At 38.4% G+C, this 15568-nt stretch overlaps 1 protein-coding gene across 1 annotated transcript in view; it reads right to left on the bottom strand.

The window, feature by feature from the left end:
- Nucleotides 1–15568, bottom strand: part of LOC145442056 (uncharacterized) — a 203769-nt gene that overhangs the window by 22348 nt on the left and 165853 nt on the right. The window contains exons 6-8 of the mRNA XM_080320050.1: nt 3843–3941; nt 2802–2896; nt 1204–1396 (exon numbers count right to left, since the gene is read on the bottom strand). Of these exons, the coding sequence (XP_080176176.1) occupies nt 1204–1396; nt 2802–2896; nt 3843–3941 (387 nt within the window). The remainder of the gene's footprint in view (nt 1–1203; nt 1397–2801; nt 2897–3842; nt 3942–15568) is intronic.

Genomic DNA, 15568 nt, shown 5'->3' with positions numbered 1-15568 from the left:
GAACCCATGGATTAAATGCTTATCTAAAGTCGGATTACAACCCTAAATCAAAAATTGACTGCTTTAGTCTCTGTTATGAACTTCTGCTAATACGGAAATCTATAAAGCTATACTGAAACTTACGGTGAAAGCAAGATAATGATATCGTGTAATGTACTTACGGTTGAATTCAAAACAAATGGTGTTTCAACACACTCTGTTTAAAACAAATACCATCTTAAAAATGACAACATTGTTTTCTTTTTCTAAATTTCAATGTTAATGCCATAATCGTGTAAATAAACAAAAATAAAATATAAGTAAAAAATCAAGTAATATGAGCCTACGGACTGTTCTTCTGGTGAACTGCCCCCATCCTCTTCTGCCCTTTGTCTTGAAATAATATTGCATTTCATGTATGTGATTCGCCTATTTATTTATATGTTCAAGTAACTTCTTTTTCCCGCCACCGTACATGGCGGGTAAATACATTGTATATATTTGAGGTGACCTTAGTCGCGACTGTATTAATTCCTTGCGAATGTATTCCTTTTATGAACCATGCCGAATAAAATATTGAGACACAAAAATATATTACTCGGATGGGATGGATATTCTGGTGATGATGACCGACGACTATAAAAATGCTGCTAAACAATGTAGTCTTGATCATAGATATATTTTGACCGTTAGAGAAAGAAAGAGAGAATCTTTATTCGTATACATGACATATCAAAATTACACTACAAAAATGTAGCAGTGAAATGCGACATGCAAGTTAGACGGGAGGCTCGATATGACAAAGTCTTCAGAGCCGAGCCACCCAGGACAGGAGCAATATTCAGTCGATAAGTATTAAATAAAAAAATTAAAAAAAATAACCAAGGAACGAAAAGAAAAACAGGACACAGTATCATGCAAGAATTCAAAATTCAATGCAAATACAATTTAGCAGGGGACAGACAAGACAGGGACAGACAGGGGTTGGAGGCTATTTTCGTCAAAGGGGCCGTATTTGCGCTATGTTTGCATTTGTTAATACCAATTTACTGTTAAAAGAAACACGGAAAACATGTTTTAAACAAGGGTCATGTTTTGAATATGAATTTGTGATGGATTTTTGTTTTAAATGCAACCTTCATAGCTATACCATTATTGCTCATTTCAAGAATCCGGCTTCAACAAATTAACATTACCTTCGAATAAAGCGTAATTATGACTTACAGTCTGTGACGCATTCCGCCGTAATCGGGTTCGGACGCACCACAACAGTAGATCCGCTTTTCAGAATAGCAGTGATCGTGAATGAATAACTCGTGGCATGGAGCAATTCGTCGAAAAACGCCATCAAATCTTCGGCCGATTTCAAAAGCGATTCCTTTATGACTCCATTCCGTGACATATTGACGCGAAAACCCTAATAAACGAAGCATGATTTAAGATTGAACCTATCGGTACTACTAATTCTACTGTGAAATGTTTTGATAATGATAAAAATTCCATCAACAGACATAGTGGAAAAACTGATCTTAAGATGTCAGTGGGGCGGAATTCACAAAGGGTATTGGAATTTCGATACTATTACCGATGCAGGCACGGTATTTGACACTGTTACCGGCGTAACCGAAAGAAAGATTAATTATTTTATAGGGTTATTTTTAAACTTGAGTTTAGCTCTTATATCCTGAACGAGGAAATCGGCAGCCCGATATTTGAGCATGAAACACAATGGAAAACGACCGTTGAGCATCTGACACGTTAGCAGCATACGGCACTTGAGCTTACGACTCTACAACACCAAAATCATTCCTTTCCCCCAATTTAACCCCAATCCCAGCTATATATCTAACTTAACCCGAAATGTACCCGTAAGCCTGAATTAACACCACTGGTTCAAATATCGCATGTTTAAGTTTACCGGACCACGACGTGACATATCGATCTCGCCTTCCGTCAAATTCCACCTCGTCTTTCGTCGCTTTTTCTTTTATCTTATCTTCTTTTACTTTTTATTCAGTGCCCGTGCCTCCTCTTTACATCGACTAGGTCCAAGTTATAGTCTGATTTCAAAAACTACTCCAAGTCGTTTCGATACCTTCCTACCTTTTCATTGTATCGCAGGCTTGCGGTGATTTGAAATCACGAAATTGTCAATATACTGATACTGATTTGAAATACAAGTTCAAACACCACGGGACTAGTTCGTTCGGTCTCAACAATAATAAGTATAGACGTCATAGTTCCTGGAACAAAAATGAAGCCGACAAACTGTTGCTTAACTTTGATAACATGTACTTGAGATAGAAGCCTATGTAAATGTATATAAATGCGAATCAGCCTTATGATTTCCAATCATCATTTGTTGAATGTAGGCGGATAGTAAATACCGATTTCGTAGGAAAGGAAAGTCCGAGCATGTCCATGTCCAGTGTCTACATTCAAGTCGAATTAGGATATGCTATATCTAGTGAATGAATACTAGCTAGTCTCAACATTAACGAACCACAGTGTGACATATCGACCTCGCCTACCAACACATGCCGCATTTATTTTCGTGGCTTCCTTTTACGTTATCTTTCCTAAATCAAGTGTGCAGTGTGCATGCCTCTTATTTACATGCTCTTGGCCAGGGTGGGTGTCTGATTAAAACACTACTCCAAGTCGTTTCCGCAACATCCTATCTTTTCATTTTATCGGAATCTTTTGGTGAATTAATGAAACGTTTGGAGCGGGTGAATTGGAATCGAGGAATGGAAAATGTGTAAATATTACTGCTGCATTCCCGTGAAAACTTACAAATATAGTAAAAAGAGAAAACTTACAGTAATATCAGGATAATTTGCAGGATCAATGCCGTAGCCAACAGTCAAGGAAGCATAACTACCAGATAGGCAGGTTGCATTCAGCAATACCGAATCTGAAAAATTCGTCGGTCAAACATCCTAGAAATTCAAAATACGGTCGCAACAGCAGACAACTGAGTGAAAATATCTCCGATTTCAGAAAGTAAAATAATACTCAAAGGAATAGTACATTCATATTTGAATGAACCAGAATATTTTCGGCTGACACTCGTCAGAGGTAGTCGCTAGCCATTAGAAAATTGGAAGGAACATTGTATATTAAAATCGCATCATCAAATGTGACTTCATTGGCATGAAATTTACTAATATCGACGATGGTACCCGAACTCGTTCTGTTGGCACCAACTTGGTGAGCATATTTTAATAAAGGTATATTCCAAGGCGCACAAATCAAAGCGTGAACGGCGTCTCCTTACCACGCGAAATCTGTCGTATCGATAAGTTTGTGCACAAACATAATTATACGACAAATGTTTGCCTGTGAGAGATTTGCCGATTCTGAATCAAACTTCAGGGCATGTGTGAAGGATAAGCTTTTCTCCGAGCGTGACACGCGTGTTTTGATCAATCTATAGAACATGCTTGTTTTGAAATAAAAATCTTTGAACCAAAAACAGAAGGGATTCAACTGATCAGGAATTTATTTTATGATCTGGTATGAATTGGCTGTCCTACGCAATCACCATTTGTACGGCATGTCACGGAGCTTAATCTCATAAACAGTAGCATTCGCCTTTACGATGTTAGCGGTGATATCATTTCTGTCGATGACTGCAACCCGAAAAATGTTGCCATCATCCCAGAACCAACTGCTTTTATGACGAGATTTATCACTAGTACGTCTTAGCATTTGGTGCCAATATATCACCAAAGTTGACTACACAAGCTCAGGGAAATGTGCACAAGTCTAACTACATGAAAAAATAAATCTCCAGCAAGTAGAATACTATCCAATATGGACGTAGAAATATCCCTCATGTCAAAGAAGCCTATTGATACCGAAGTGGGTAGACTCCGTCGTCGTCATTGATGCATTGGCAAATGGAGACTTTCCGGTGGTGACTTCTGGCTCATTCCACGTTACAGCGTTTGAACTACCTGTAAAATTGTAACTGGGTCATTGCAATCCACTTGGAGACACAATGGAGCATTTCGTAATTTCCTGTAATTAACTGAGAATTTTGACTGACTCATTGCACTATTATCTGACAATACTGTACAATACAACAGCGACGTACCACTGATTGAACACAGGAAGTGCTAAGGGGGGGTTATCAAACTCAACAGGGCAGTTTCATTTAATTTTGGACACGCGGTGGCGATAAAGATAACTCGACCCAAATCTGTTTGCTGCTCTATGGTTTACTATGGGACTGAACTAAACATGGACCCAATTTCGTCTCTTGAGGGACAACGAGAATGGCGAAAGTATCTATATCTATATAAATCGTCCATATGGATATCAAATAGCTGTTAGTTGACGAAAATGATGCTATTTCTTGGCGTCTCGTTCTCGTGATATGGACATTGACATCTCATCATTGCTGTAGCTCAAGTCCGACTCGAGTAACGTTTTTCTGATGGCTCGACTTGACTCGAGTCAATTTCTCAAAATACGGAAATGTCTCGACTCGACTCGAGCCAATCGGTGTATTGACTCGATTTTGACTCGAGTCATTGCTCATAACTCAAACCTAGTCATATGACTCGAGACTCAAACGACCAACACCAACATTTCATTGTAATTTCGAAGAATTGTGAAGTACCCACACTATTGGAATTTCGTCTATTGATACTGGTACTTGAAAATGCTACCAGAAACTGCTAAAATTGAGGAGAATTAGTCGGCTATATTATAAATGCAAAACATCCGATATCACCAAACAGAGTTATAAAAAGTGGGTTTAACAAGACCTTAACTGGAAACTGAGAAGTCAGCACAATGACTTGGACTCGGACTCGAGTCATAATACCGTGACTCGGACTCGTCCCTCTGCTCACTGACTTGGACTCGGACTTGACTCGGTGTGGTGCATGTGTATTATACTACAAACACCTCCGATTTTTAGCAGCACAGCTTACTTCATGCGTTTTTAATACATACTACATCTTAAGGCTTATGACGTCATAATTACACGATTTGGGAATCTATAAAGTTCTTACCCATAATGATGTCATAATATGTATATGCTCAAATTCAAAATATTTTTGCGTTGCTCTTTTTGCGTTACTTTCGCTTTAACTCCTGATGAAGGAGCAGAGCTCCGAAAGCTCGTGTAACTAATAAAGTTATATTCATACAAGTGAACGGTAAATCGGGTGTGGAAGCTATCAAGGTCAGTAGTTAGTATGATCGGTCGTGACGCGCCATTGTGGCTTATGGGCGGGGTGGTGACCTGCCTGAAAACCCGGGGTGATGACCCCACCCTTTTAGACCCCCCTTCCGCTGGCACGGTGCCATTGTTTCTTATGGGTGCGGTGATGATACCACCCTTTCAGGTATAGGCTGCGGTGATGATATACCTTGAAAACTCGTGTTGGTGACCCCACCCTTTCGGTATAGGCTGCGGCGATGACCTGCCGTCTCGTCGGTGATACCACCCTTTCAGGTATAGGCTGCGGTGATGATATACCTTGAAAACTCGTGTTGGTGACCCCACCCTTTCGGTATAGGCTGCGGCGATGACCTGCCATGGATTGTTTGGTAGTGAACTAACGTTGTGGGTATAGGCTGCGGCGATGACCTGCCATGGATTGTTTGGTAGTGAACTAACGTTGTGGATATAGACCGCGGCGATGACCTGCCTGTCATGTATTCTTACGCGGTCTCTGGTGACTCGCCATGTGTTCTTATGGGAGCGGCCGTGATTCGCCCTTTCGGGTATAGTCAACTCTCGCGCTGTGTTGAAGAAGTATCAGGAATAGTAAATAGTCACCTGATTGATTCTTAGTTAATGTGTATATTACAAATTAATAAATATGACCGATTCGAGTTAATCCCAACGTTTGCGGTGAGTACGACAATGATATATCGTTATTCTTATGGACGCGACGATGATTCGTACTTTCGTTGATAGAATGCTAGCGGCATGTCGTACTTTCACCAAAAAGGGTGTGAAATAGTTTGCTAAATCTAGGAATCAGTCGCTTGGTTTACCACGGAGCCGTCGTAGACGGCGATTCCAATACCAACAATAGCCGCGTTCACATATTAACACTCCAAATAGGTGTGAAATAGTTTGCAAACCCTGCGTTCGCTGACAAGATAATGTCTCAGACATACGCGACTTGATGTTACAGGCATATCGATCGCTCACGCGGTGAAATTTTCGTAAGCAGTTTGGTACAGAGCTTGATTTCACTCGTACGATTTAATAAGTAACGAATAACAGACCGCCAGTGTCGGTAACTTGAATAGCGACAAATTGTCACTTATTTCCGCTCTAACCCTAATCCTTTGTGAAGTGAACGCTTATTCAAAAGGGTGTGATATCATTTTAAAATCCTACGACACTCACAGGGTAATGCTTCAGACAAAGCGATCCCTCATGCCCGCTCACAAGGTAATATTTCCGTAATTAGTTTGTCACAGAGTCGTCGCAGACGGCGATTCGTAAACCAACAATTTGACACTTTCTGGTATGGTCGCTATATGTTTTTGACACTTTGTCCGTGTTTGACTTTAGTTGTATGATAAGAATCATGCGAATATTCAAGCAATGTATCAATTGAATGAAATGAAACTTACTACACAGCTCAAGTTGATTCGTATTTGAATGTGTTGATCCGGTACAATTCTAATTAATTTGAGAAATCTTTTTACCGTGATCTTTTGTTTCGACCGTAACCTGAATATTACCTACGCCGACTTTCAGTCACATTGAAACACATTCCACGCCGCTGTTTTAACAGTTATAGAATCAATACCAACTATCTCTAACCCGATAATATTCAATCATTTTGATAATTTGCCAACTTTAAATCCATTCGCGGATGTACTAAAGGTAAATCCAAATAATCCAAAATGAAATATTTGGACTTTGACATAGTCTGAATTGAAATAGATTGACAAACATGACTACCAATTTTCCCGCAGTCCCATTTCGATATTATATGCACATAGATTTGAAACAAGTAATGAAACATTGCAACTCTATTCGCGATCCCGCTTTCCGTTTGTCAAAGAGATATTTTAACATCTTACCATACTCAAAAGAATTCTTCACAACATTAACAATTGTTAAAAATCTAGTTTTCACTTACTTGATTATATCACTACAACTCACAAACTCGAATTAATTCATCCTGGCTGTATTCGTATGATCGGTCTTTTTTATTCGATTGTAAAGGCCGTTACTATTCTGAAGACAAAGTATTTACTAATCGGTACATATACGATTTGACTTGAACATATTATATTTTGAGTATACGAGATTTGAATGTCCAAACAATAACTGAGAATTAATTTATCACAATTAAATCCGTATATTACAGCGTAAAAGATATTGGGGTGTCAGTAACTCTGTACGGTCGTAGTTACAACCACATTAACTAATCTACCCAGGCAACTCGTCATGATCATTCCTGAAATCAACACAAACACGACCACTGACTTGAGTTAACCGCGAAACAGCATCAAGTTTTAAATCCGCTTGCAGCTGACGGATTATTCGAATGCATCGATGGAGAATATTATTGAACTCGTCGGTATTGTTACTTCAACAAATTACACCGACTGCGAAAGTTAATATCGAATGGTAAGACTTGATCACATATTTGTTGATCACAGACATGACAAAAAAACATTACCGAGATTTTATAAACTAGTCATATTACTCTACGCATCTATCAATATCAAAATGCGAGTCATCCAATTTTTCTACTAAAGTAACATTGTACTTTCGGATTCGGTATAGTCATACAAATTGTATTAAATCCAACATCAAAACAAAAGGATTTTTTTTAGTTTATTGAAATCAAATCATTCGTCTTCGACTTGTGCTTTTCTAGATTGCACGCAACAATTCGTTACGAATGAGCTGTAACCAAAGTTAAGAATTCTTTGTGTCCACAGATATAGAAGATGAATATAGCTAACACAATCACGAATCGACGTTTCAGAGTATTTCACGGATGTAATAAACTTGTTAGTGTCGCCTATCTAAAAGTATGCATGCGTTCGATTTCCATACCGACTGTTGCGATGTTTAGGATTCGCTTACAATGACCAAGAGTGAGGATTTAACATCAATGTCGTTACTGGAGGTATTCACAACAGAGAATCGAAACATTACACAGTGTGAAAATATATCTTTGGTATCAAAGCACCATCCCAAGTACACGATTAATACTCAACTCCGTTCACACTTTCTATAGAACGTGCTAAATGTAAAATATCACGAGGTTGCACTCTAAGACTTTGATCATAACAAAAGTAAATTGAATATGTTTGCTCGACGCATTCAATTCAACTAGAAATGTCTAGGGCACAACAATCGTAATATTGAGGAAGTACTTGCTACACTGTAATTCACTTAACGTGTTTTGCATTGTTGTTCATTTGTAGTATTGATTGTTTTTGAACCCCCAAATAATAATTCCCGACATGAAACCAAACCGCTGAAAGTCGTTACCATCACAACGAAACAATGTGAACGATGTTTGCCAAATGTACCCTATGGTTAGGTTTACTAGAATTATTTGTCTAACACACACACACATACACCGACAATGTAATCGAAAATTTTTCCGTTGTCATTCGCTAAAGTAAATGTCATCACAATACTCTGTCACTAAAGATCTTACTTGTATCTGATTGAATCACCGATAATTAACTCGCTAAATCAAACCATAAGGAAATTTCACTCACTCATCAGATATGAAACAGCGTCGCTTAATCGGTGTAGATCGTTTTTCTAAATGCAAATCATACCTGACCAACAGAAAACAATTTTCACTCACCTTGTAATGAAACCAAGTGGCGGACCTTCGTTCAATATTTTGTTTGTGTCAAATACAGCAGACTGTAATCTGTAAATCAAGCTTACATCCGACTTGTAACTGTATCGTTTACCTAACCGAGTTGTATGCACAGTTTGATATTTTTTGTTATTTGGTAATTGCTGAATATACAACTTCGAAATACTCCCTTGAACGTAATTTCCATCATCGTAATAATCGAAGTACATTTGTGTCGAATTCGTAACAGCCGACTATGACATGATAAATTTTTGACAAGTTATGCTTGGAAGATTGGTTGTATATCACGAAAAATAATTACCGCTCATATTGATACTGTTATCCATTGTTCGGTATTTTCAAACGAGTAAAATTTATTACTTGAGTAACTCCGCTTAATGCAAATGTAAACACAACCGTCTTTCAACATCACAAAGACATTGATACAAAGTATACAATCAAACGCAACAAGTTTTACTTTTGTAGGTTGTGTATGGTTATCCTGCATAACTCATTTCTTACCAAAGCCATATGAAATATATTCATGTTACACGAAAATATTCACTCATGCTACAAACCTTTACAATGATTGGTGGTGCTTTCAAACTGTTTCGATACCTCAAGAACTTTATTGTCTGAATGGTTGTTCATGTATCGTAATAATCAAGTAGTTCAACACAGAACTAGTATTAACAGAAACACCAGAGTTGTTTACACAAAAGTTTGTATATGTACAGTATACGAATACCATGTGTAAGTCCAGCACAATTGTGGTATCCATACGAGTTTAGTTAACACAATTTACGACACCGAGGTCGCGTCATCTTTCGTAAGACAACAAACCAAGGCTTCAGGATATGTCCATGTCATAGCAATGAATCGGCTACTCCAACAACAGAGTGCACATGTTTTCTAGTTACGGTGCTTACATCTTACACACAAATCAATCTACTTTGCTAACGAAAAGTGGTGAGTCATCATATGGTTATCCTCACTAGTAAAACATACTATCATACAAAATGATCGTTATAGTTTGCACACCAACGGTACATCGTACAAGTAACAAGTCTCGAGAATACAGTTATTCAAAAAACGTGAAAGTATTTCTACACCAAGTCGTTATGTTGACGAAAGCGTATATTGTAATATCATGATCGATTTGCATTCGTTGGTCACAAACTGTCACTACTCTAAATAATTCTTTTTCACTCAAACACAAACGCATACTTGTCACCATTCGTTTTCATCAAGTACGAGTTCAAGAAACTTACTACGACATGAATTTTTATTTTTATGTTGTGTAAATAGGTAATAATTAATTCAAGTAACACTATATAAACATCATCGAGTTGTGCTAATAGATTTACATGTGGTCTTGTGGTTTTCATCGGGACATACAGCACGAACTAACTGTAGACTCCTCTCTGTTGTACAGCTACTCGGTAATCGAAATGCATTAACATGTAAACAACGATCTTGTTTCGTCACACCAAAAATATGTTCAATGTCGCGATACTCCGCACAAGACGTGCATAGCCTTTTCACACTCGTAATAGTATACCAACGTCAAGCGATAACGTTTAACAAGACCAACGACACTGAACCCACGACGTTTACCTATGTAAAATTACCACTTTCACTTGCCAGTCCATCGTTTACCCGGCTAAACATATTATTTTCCTTTGGAGATCTGACGTTTACCCAGAGTAAGAAACCATTTTCACTTGGAAATATATTTTTTCCTTGGCTAACAAACCTTTTTTCACTTGTAAATATGTTTTTTCCTTGGCTAACAAACCTTGTTTCACTTGGAAATCTATTTTTTCTCTGGTTAACAAACCTTTTTCCCCGGGTAACAAACCTTTTTCCCTGAGCAACAAGCCATTTTCACTTGGTGGTCCGTCGTTTACCTGGGTAAAAATATCATTTTCCTTTGGGGATCTGGCGTTTACCCGGTGTAACAATACATTTTCGCTTGGAAAAATACTTTTACCTAGAGTAACTAATCATTTTCTCCTGGATAACAATCCCTTTTCGTCTGGAAACTATCATTTAACTGAGTACCAATACCGTTTTCACTTGGAAATACATTTTTCCCTGGGTAACAATACCATTTTCGTTTTGAAAACTGACAACCACACCGGTCAATTTGATATTTTTGTATATTGTTACAACGAACAGTGACGGAAATATACACAGACTACCGGTTTCAGAGTACACCCCATCGGTCGTATCACGTCAATATCATCGGTTAACCACATACAATATACTCTTGTACACCGAAATGCACGCTTTGGAAAATTGGACAATAGGCTGCGATAGTTCTGTGATGTCCGGGTTCGTGCTTTAGATTTTCCAGAGTCAAAATGTCTGAATAAAACACCTCCTCGACGACGGTTGGTATGTGGATAACGGTGTTCGGAAAACGGTTGGATTTATGTCACCCATCGCGATAACAATTCCAGGTCGAGTTTTCCTCCCGCATGTTTACTATATTGTGTCTTTATTGGTCAATGTATGTCTCGACATTCAGTTTGAAATCGGAAATGATAAAGTATGTAACCGGATCCGGATATCAACTCTGAATCGATAAACCAATGAACAATATTCAAAGTAAACATGTTACACCCTGTGTTTCCACGAAAAAATGCCATCCAGACATACGTCGCGCTTGTTAGCCCACACCAGTATACGCGCAAATGGAGGTGTGTGACATTGCATGCAATGTGTTGGTATACAAACATCGATCCACAGACATTATCATAGCCGGTAATTTTGATGTAGATCGAATGTCACCTGATAACAATGTCATACCAATAAGCCACATTGCAATGACTCTGAGTCCGCGCTATTACATCGATATTTCGACAGCGTTCACTGATTTACTCGATGGTTTTATCGCGTTGTAACATTACAAGATAGTCATGACCCTATCTCCCGACAGATCACCCAGATCGCTAGTGACTGGAGACATCGGTCGATATCCGTCGTGTTGTCGACACCGAAGTTTTCTGCTGAGACTGCAGCGTTTGACCAATGTGAACTATCGAAGTATGGGTGCTCGAAATGATTGCGATCAGTCTTTCACTAAATCACGATGCATGGATGTCGCTACTCCCACATAACGACTCCAGATAAATATCGTGAACAGTGATTCTGAAAATCTCGGACTGATACTGTGATCCAATAAGGTGTGTTTCTGTGGAATCTGCAATCGTACACCACAATAGAACACTACCTCGTGATTTCACACGCAATCATAAAACACATCATCGTAAGGGTTTGTCCAGTTTCGAAACGGTCATCACCACAAGAGATCGGTATCATTTTGAAACACCATCGTCACAAGGCTATTGACGTCGATTCAGTTGGGTATGTCAATCCGTTTCGCAATCCATCGTTTTTCGAGTCCCTGCACCATAGTGTTACGACACAGGCAAGAAGCGTCGGTGGAAATAATAAAACACGGAAGGCACACTTTGGTGTTATTTGACATGGATTTTACACCCGACGAACCTCACATTCGAGCGATGCATTTGAATGGCGATTGTATTATTGATGTCCAGAGAAAAGAAATGTATCGATTTATTGGTTTCGTACATATCCAGCAAAAACCTGGGTATATGATTGTGCACGGCTCGCATATTTGACTGTGAACACTCTATTGGTATATGCTGTATAGTTCACTTTCACCGTCGTGCGAATACCCATGTTACGGTTTCTATGTTTGTGTGTCCGTATGTCATGCTTCAGATTGACTCAGAGTCATTGCAATGTGGCTTATTGGTATGACATTGTTATCAGGTGACATTCGATCTACATCAAAATTACCGGCTATGATAATGTCTGTGGATCGATGTTTGTATACCAACACATTGCATGCAATGTCACACACCTCCATTTGCGCGTATACTGGTGTGGGCTAACAAGCGCGACGTATGTCTGGATGGCATTTTTTCGTGGAAACACAGGGTGTAACATGTTTACTTTGAATATTGTTCATTGGTTTATCGATTCAGAGTTGATATCCGGATCCGGTTACATACTTTATCATTTCCGATTTCAAACTGAATGTCGAGACATACATTGACCAATAAAGACACAATATAGTAAACATGCGGGAGGAAAACTCGACCTGGAATTGTTATCGCGATGGGTGACATAAATCCAACCGTTTTCCGAACACCGTTATCCACATACCAACCGTCGTCGAGGAGGTGTTTTATTCAGACATTTTGACTCTGGAAAATCTAAAGCACGAACCCGGACATCACAGAACTATCGCAGCCTATTGTCCAATTTTCCAAAGCGTGCATTTCGGTGTACAAGAGTATATTGTATGTGGTTAACCGATGATATTGACGTGATACGACCGATGGGGTGTACTCTGAAACCGGTAGTCTGTGTATATTTCCGTCACTGTTCGTTGTAACAATATACAAAAATATCAAATTGACCGGTGTGGTTGTCAGTTTTCAAAACGAAAATGGTATTGTTACCCAGGGAAAAATGTATTTCCAAGTGAAAACGGTATTGGTACTCAGTTAAATGATAGTTTCCAGACGAAAAGGGATTGTTATCCAGGAGAAAATGATTAGTTACTCTAGGTAAAAGTATTTTTCCAAGCGAAAATGTATTGTTACACCGGGTAAACGCCAGATCCCCAAAGGAAAATGATATTTTTACCCAGGTAAACGACGGACCACCAAGTGAAAATGGCTTGTTGCTCAGGGAAAAAGGTTTGTTACCCGGGGAAAAAGGTTTGTTAACCAGAGAAAAAATAGATTTCCAAGTGAAACAAGGTTTGTTAGCCAAGGAAAAAACATATTTACAAGTGAAAAAAGGTTTGTTAGCCAAGGAAAAAATATATTTCCAAGTGAAAATGGTTTCTTACTCTGGGTAAACGTCAGATCTCCAAAGGAAAATAATATGTTTAGCCGGGTAAACGATGGACTGGCAAGTGAAAGTGGTAATTTTACATAGGTAAACGTCGTGGGTTCAGTGTCGTTGGTCTTGTTAAACGTTATCGCTTGACGTTGGTATACTATTACGAGTGTGAAAAGGCTATGCACGTCTTGTGCGGAGTATCGCGACATTGAACATATTTTTGGTGTGACGAAACAAGATCGTTGTTTACATGTTAATGCATTTCGATTACCGAGTAGCTGTACAACAGAGAGGAGTCTACAGTTAGTTCGTGCTGTATGTCCCGATGAAAACCACAAGACCACATGTAAATCTATTAGCACAACTCGATGATGTTTATATAGTGTTACTTGAATTAATTATTACCTATTTACACAACATAAAAATAAAAATTCATGTCGTAGTAAGTTTCTTGAACTCGTACTTGATGAAAACGAATGGTGACAAGTATGCGTTTGTGTTTGAGTGAAAAAGAATTATTTAGAGTAGTGACAGTTTGTGACCAACGAATGCAAATCGATCATGATATTACAATATACGCTTTCGTCAACATAACGACTTGGTGTAGAAATACTTTCACGTTTTTTGAATAACTGTATTCTCGAGACTTGTTACTTGTACGATGTACCGTTGGTGTGCAAACTATAACGATCATTTTGTATGATAGTATGTTTTACTAGTGAGGATAACCATATGATGACTCACCACTTTTCGTTAGCAAAGTAGATTGATTTGTGTGTAAGATGTAAGCACCGTAACTAGAAAACATGTGCACTCTGTTGTTGGAGTAGCCGATTCATTGCTATGACATGGACATATCCTGAAGCCTTGGTTTGTTGTCTTACGAAAGATGACGCGACCTCGGTATCGTAAATTGTGTTAACTAAACTCGTATGGATACCACAATTGTGCTGGACTTACACATGGTATTCGTATACTGTACACATACAAACTTTTGTGTAAACAACTCTGGTGTTTCTGTTAATACTAGTTCTGTGTTGAACTACTTGATTATTACGATACATGAACAACCATTCAGACAATAAAGTTCTTGAGGTATCGAAACAGTTTGAAAGCACCACCAATCATTGTAAAGGTTTGTAGCATGAGTGAATATTTTCGTGTAACATGAATATATTTCATATGGCTTTGGTAAGAAATGAGTTATGCAGGATAACCATACACAACCTACAAAAGTAAAACTTGTTGCGTTTGATTGTATACTTTGTATCGATGTCTTTGTGATGTTGAAAGACGGTTGTGTTTACATTTGCATTAAGCGGAGTTACTCAAGTAATAAATTTTACTCGTTTGAAAATACCGAACAATGGATAACAGTATCAATATGAGCGGTAATTATTTTTCGTGATATACAACCAATCTTCCAAGCATAACTTGTCAAAAATTTATCATGTCATAGTCGGCTGTTACGAATTCGACACAAATGTACTTCGATTATTACGATGATGGAAATTACGTTCAAGGGAGTATTTCGAAGTTGTATATTCAGCAATTACCAAATAACAAAAAATATCAAACTGTGCATACAACTCGGTTAGGTAAACGATACAGTTACAAGTCGGATGTAAGCTTGATTTACAGATTACAGTCTGCTGATGTAAAGCTCGACCACTCCACTGTGTTTATTGCAAAGTATTTGACACAAACAAAATATTGAACGAAGGTCCGCCACTTGGTTTCATTACAAGGTGAGTGAAAATTGTTTTCTGTTGGTCAGGTATGATTTGCATTTAGAAAAACGATCTACACCGATTAAGCGACGCTGTTTCATATCTGATGAGTGAGTGAAATTTCCTTATGGTTTGATTTAGCGAGTTAAT

This window comes from Botryllus schlosseri, chromosome 6 (genome assembly GCF_051294905.1).
Source record: "Botryllus schlosseri isolate E-star chromosome 6, Bs_hap1, whole genome shotgun sequence".
Classification (NCBI taxonomy): Eukaryota; Metazoa; Chordata; class Ascidiacea; order Stolidobranchia; family Styelidae; genus Botryllus; species Botryllus schlosseri.
The sequence above is the reverse complement of the archived record's forward strand: the minus strand, read 5'-3'. Positions and strand labels throughout refer to the sequence as shown.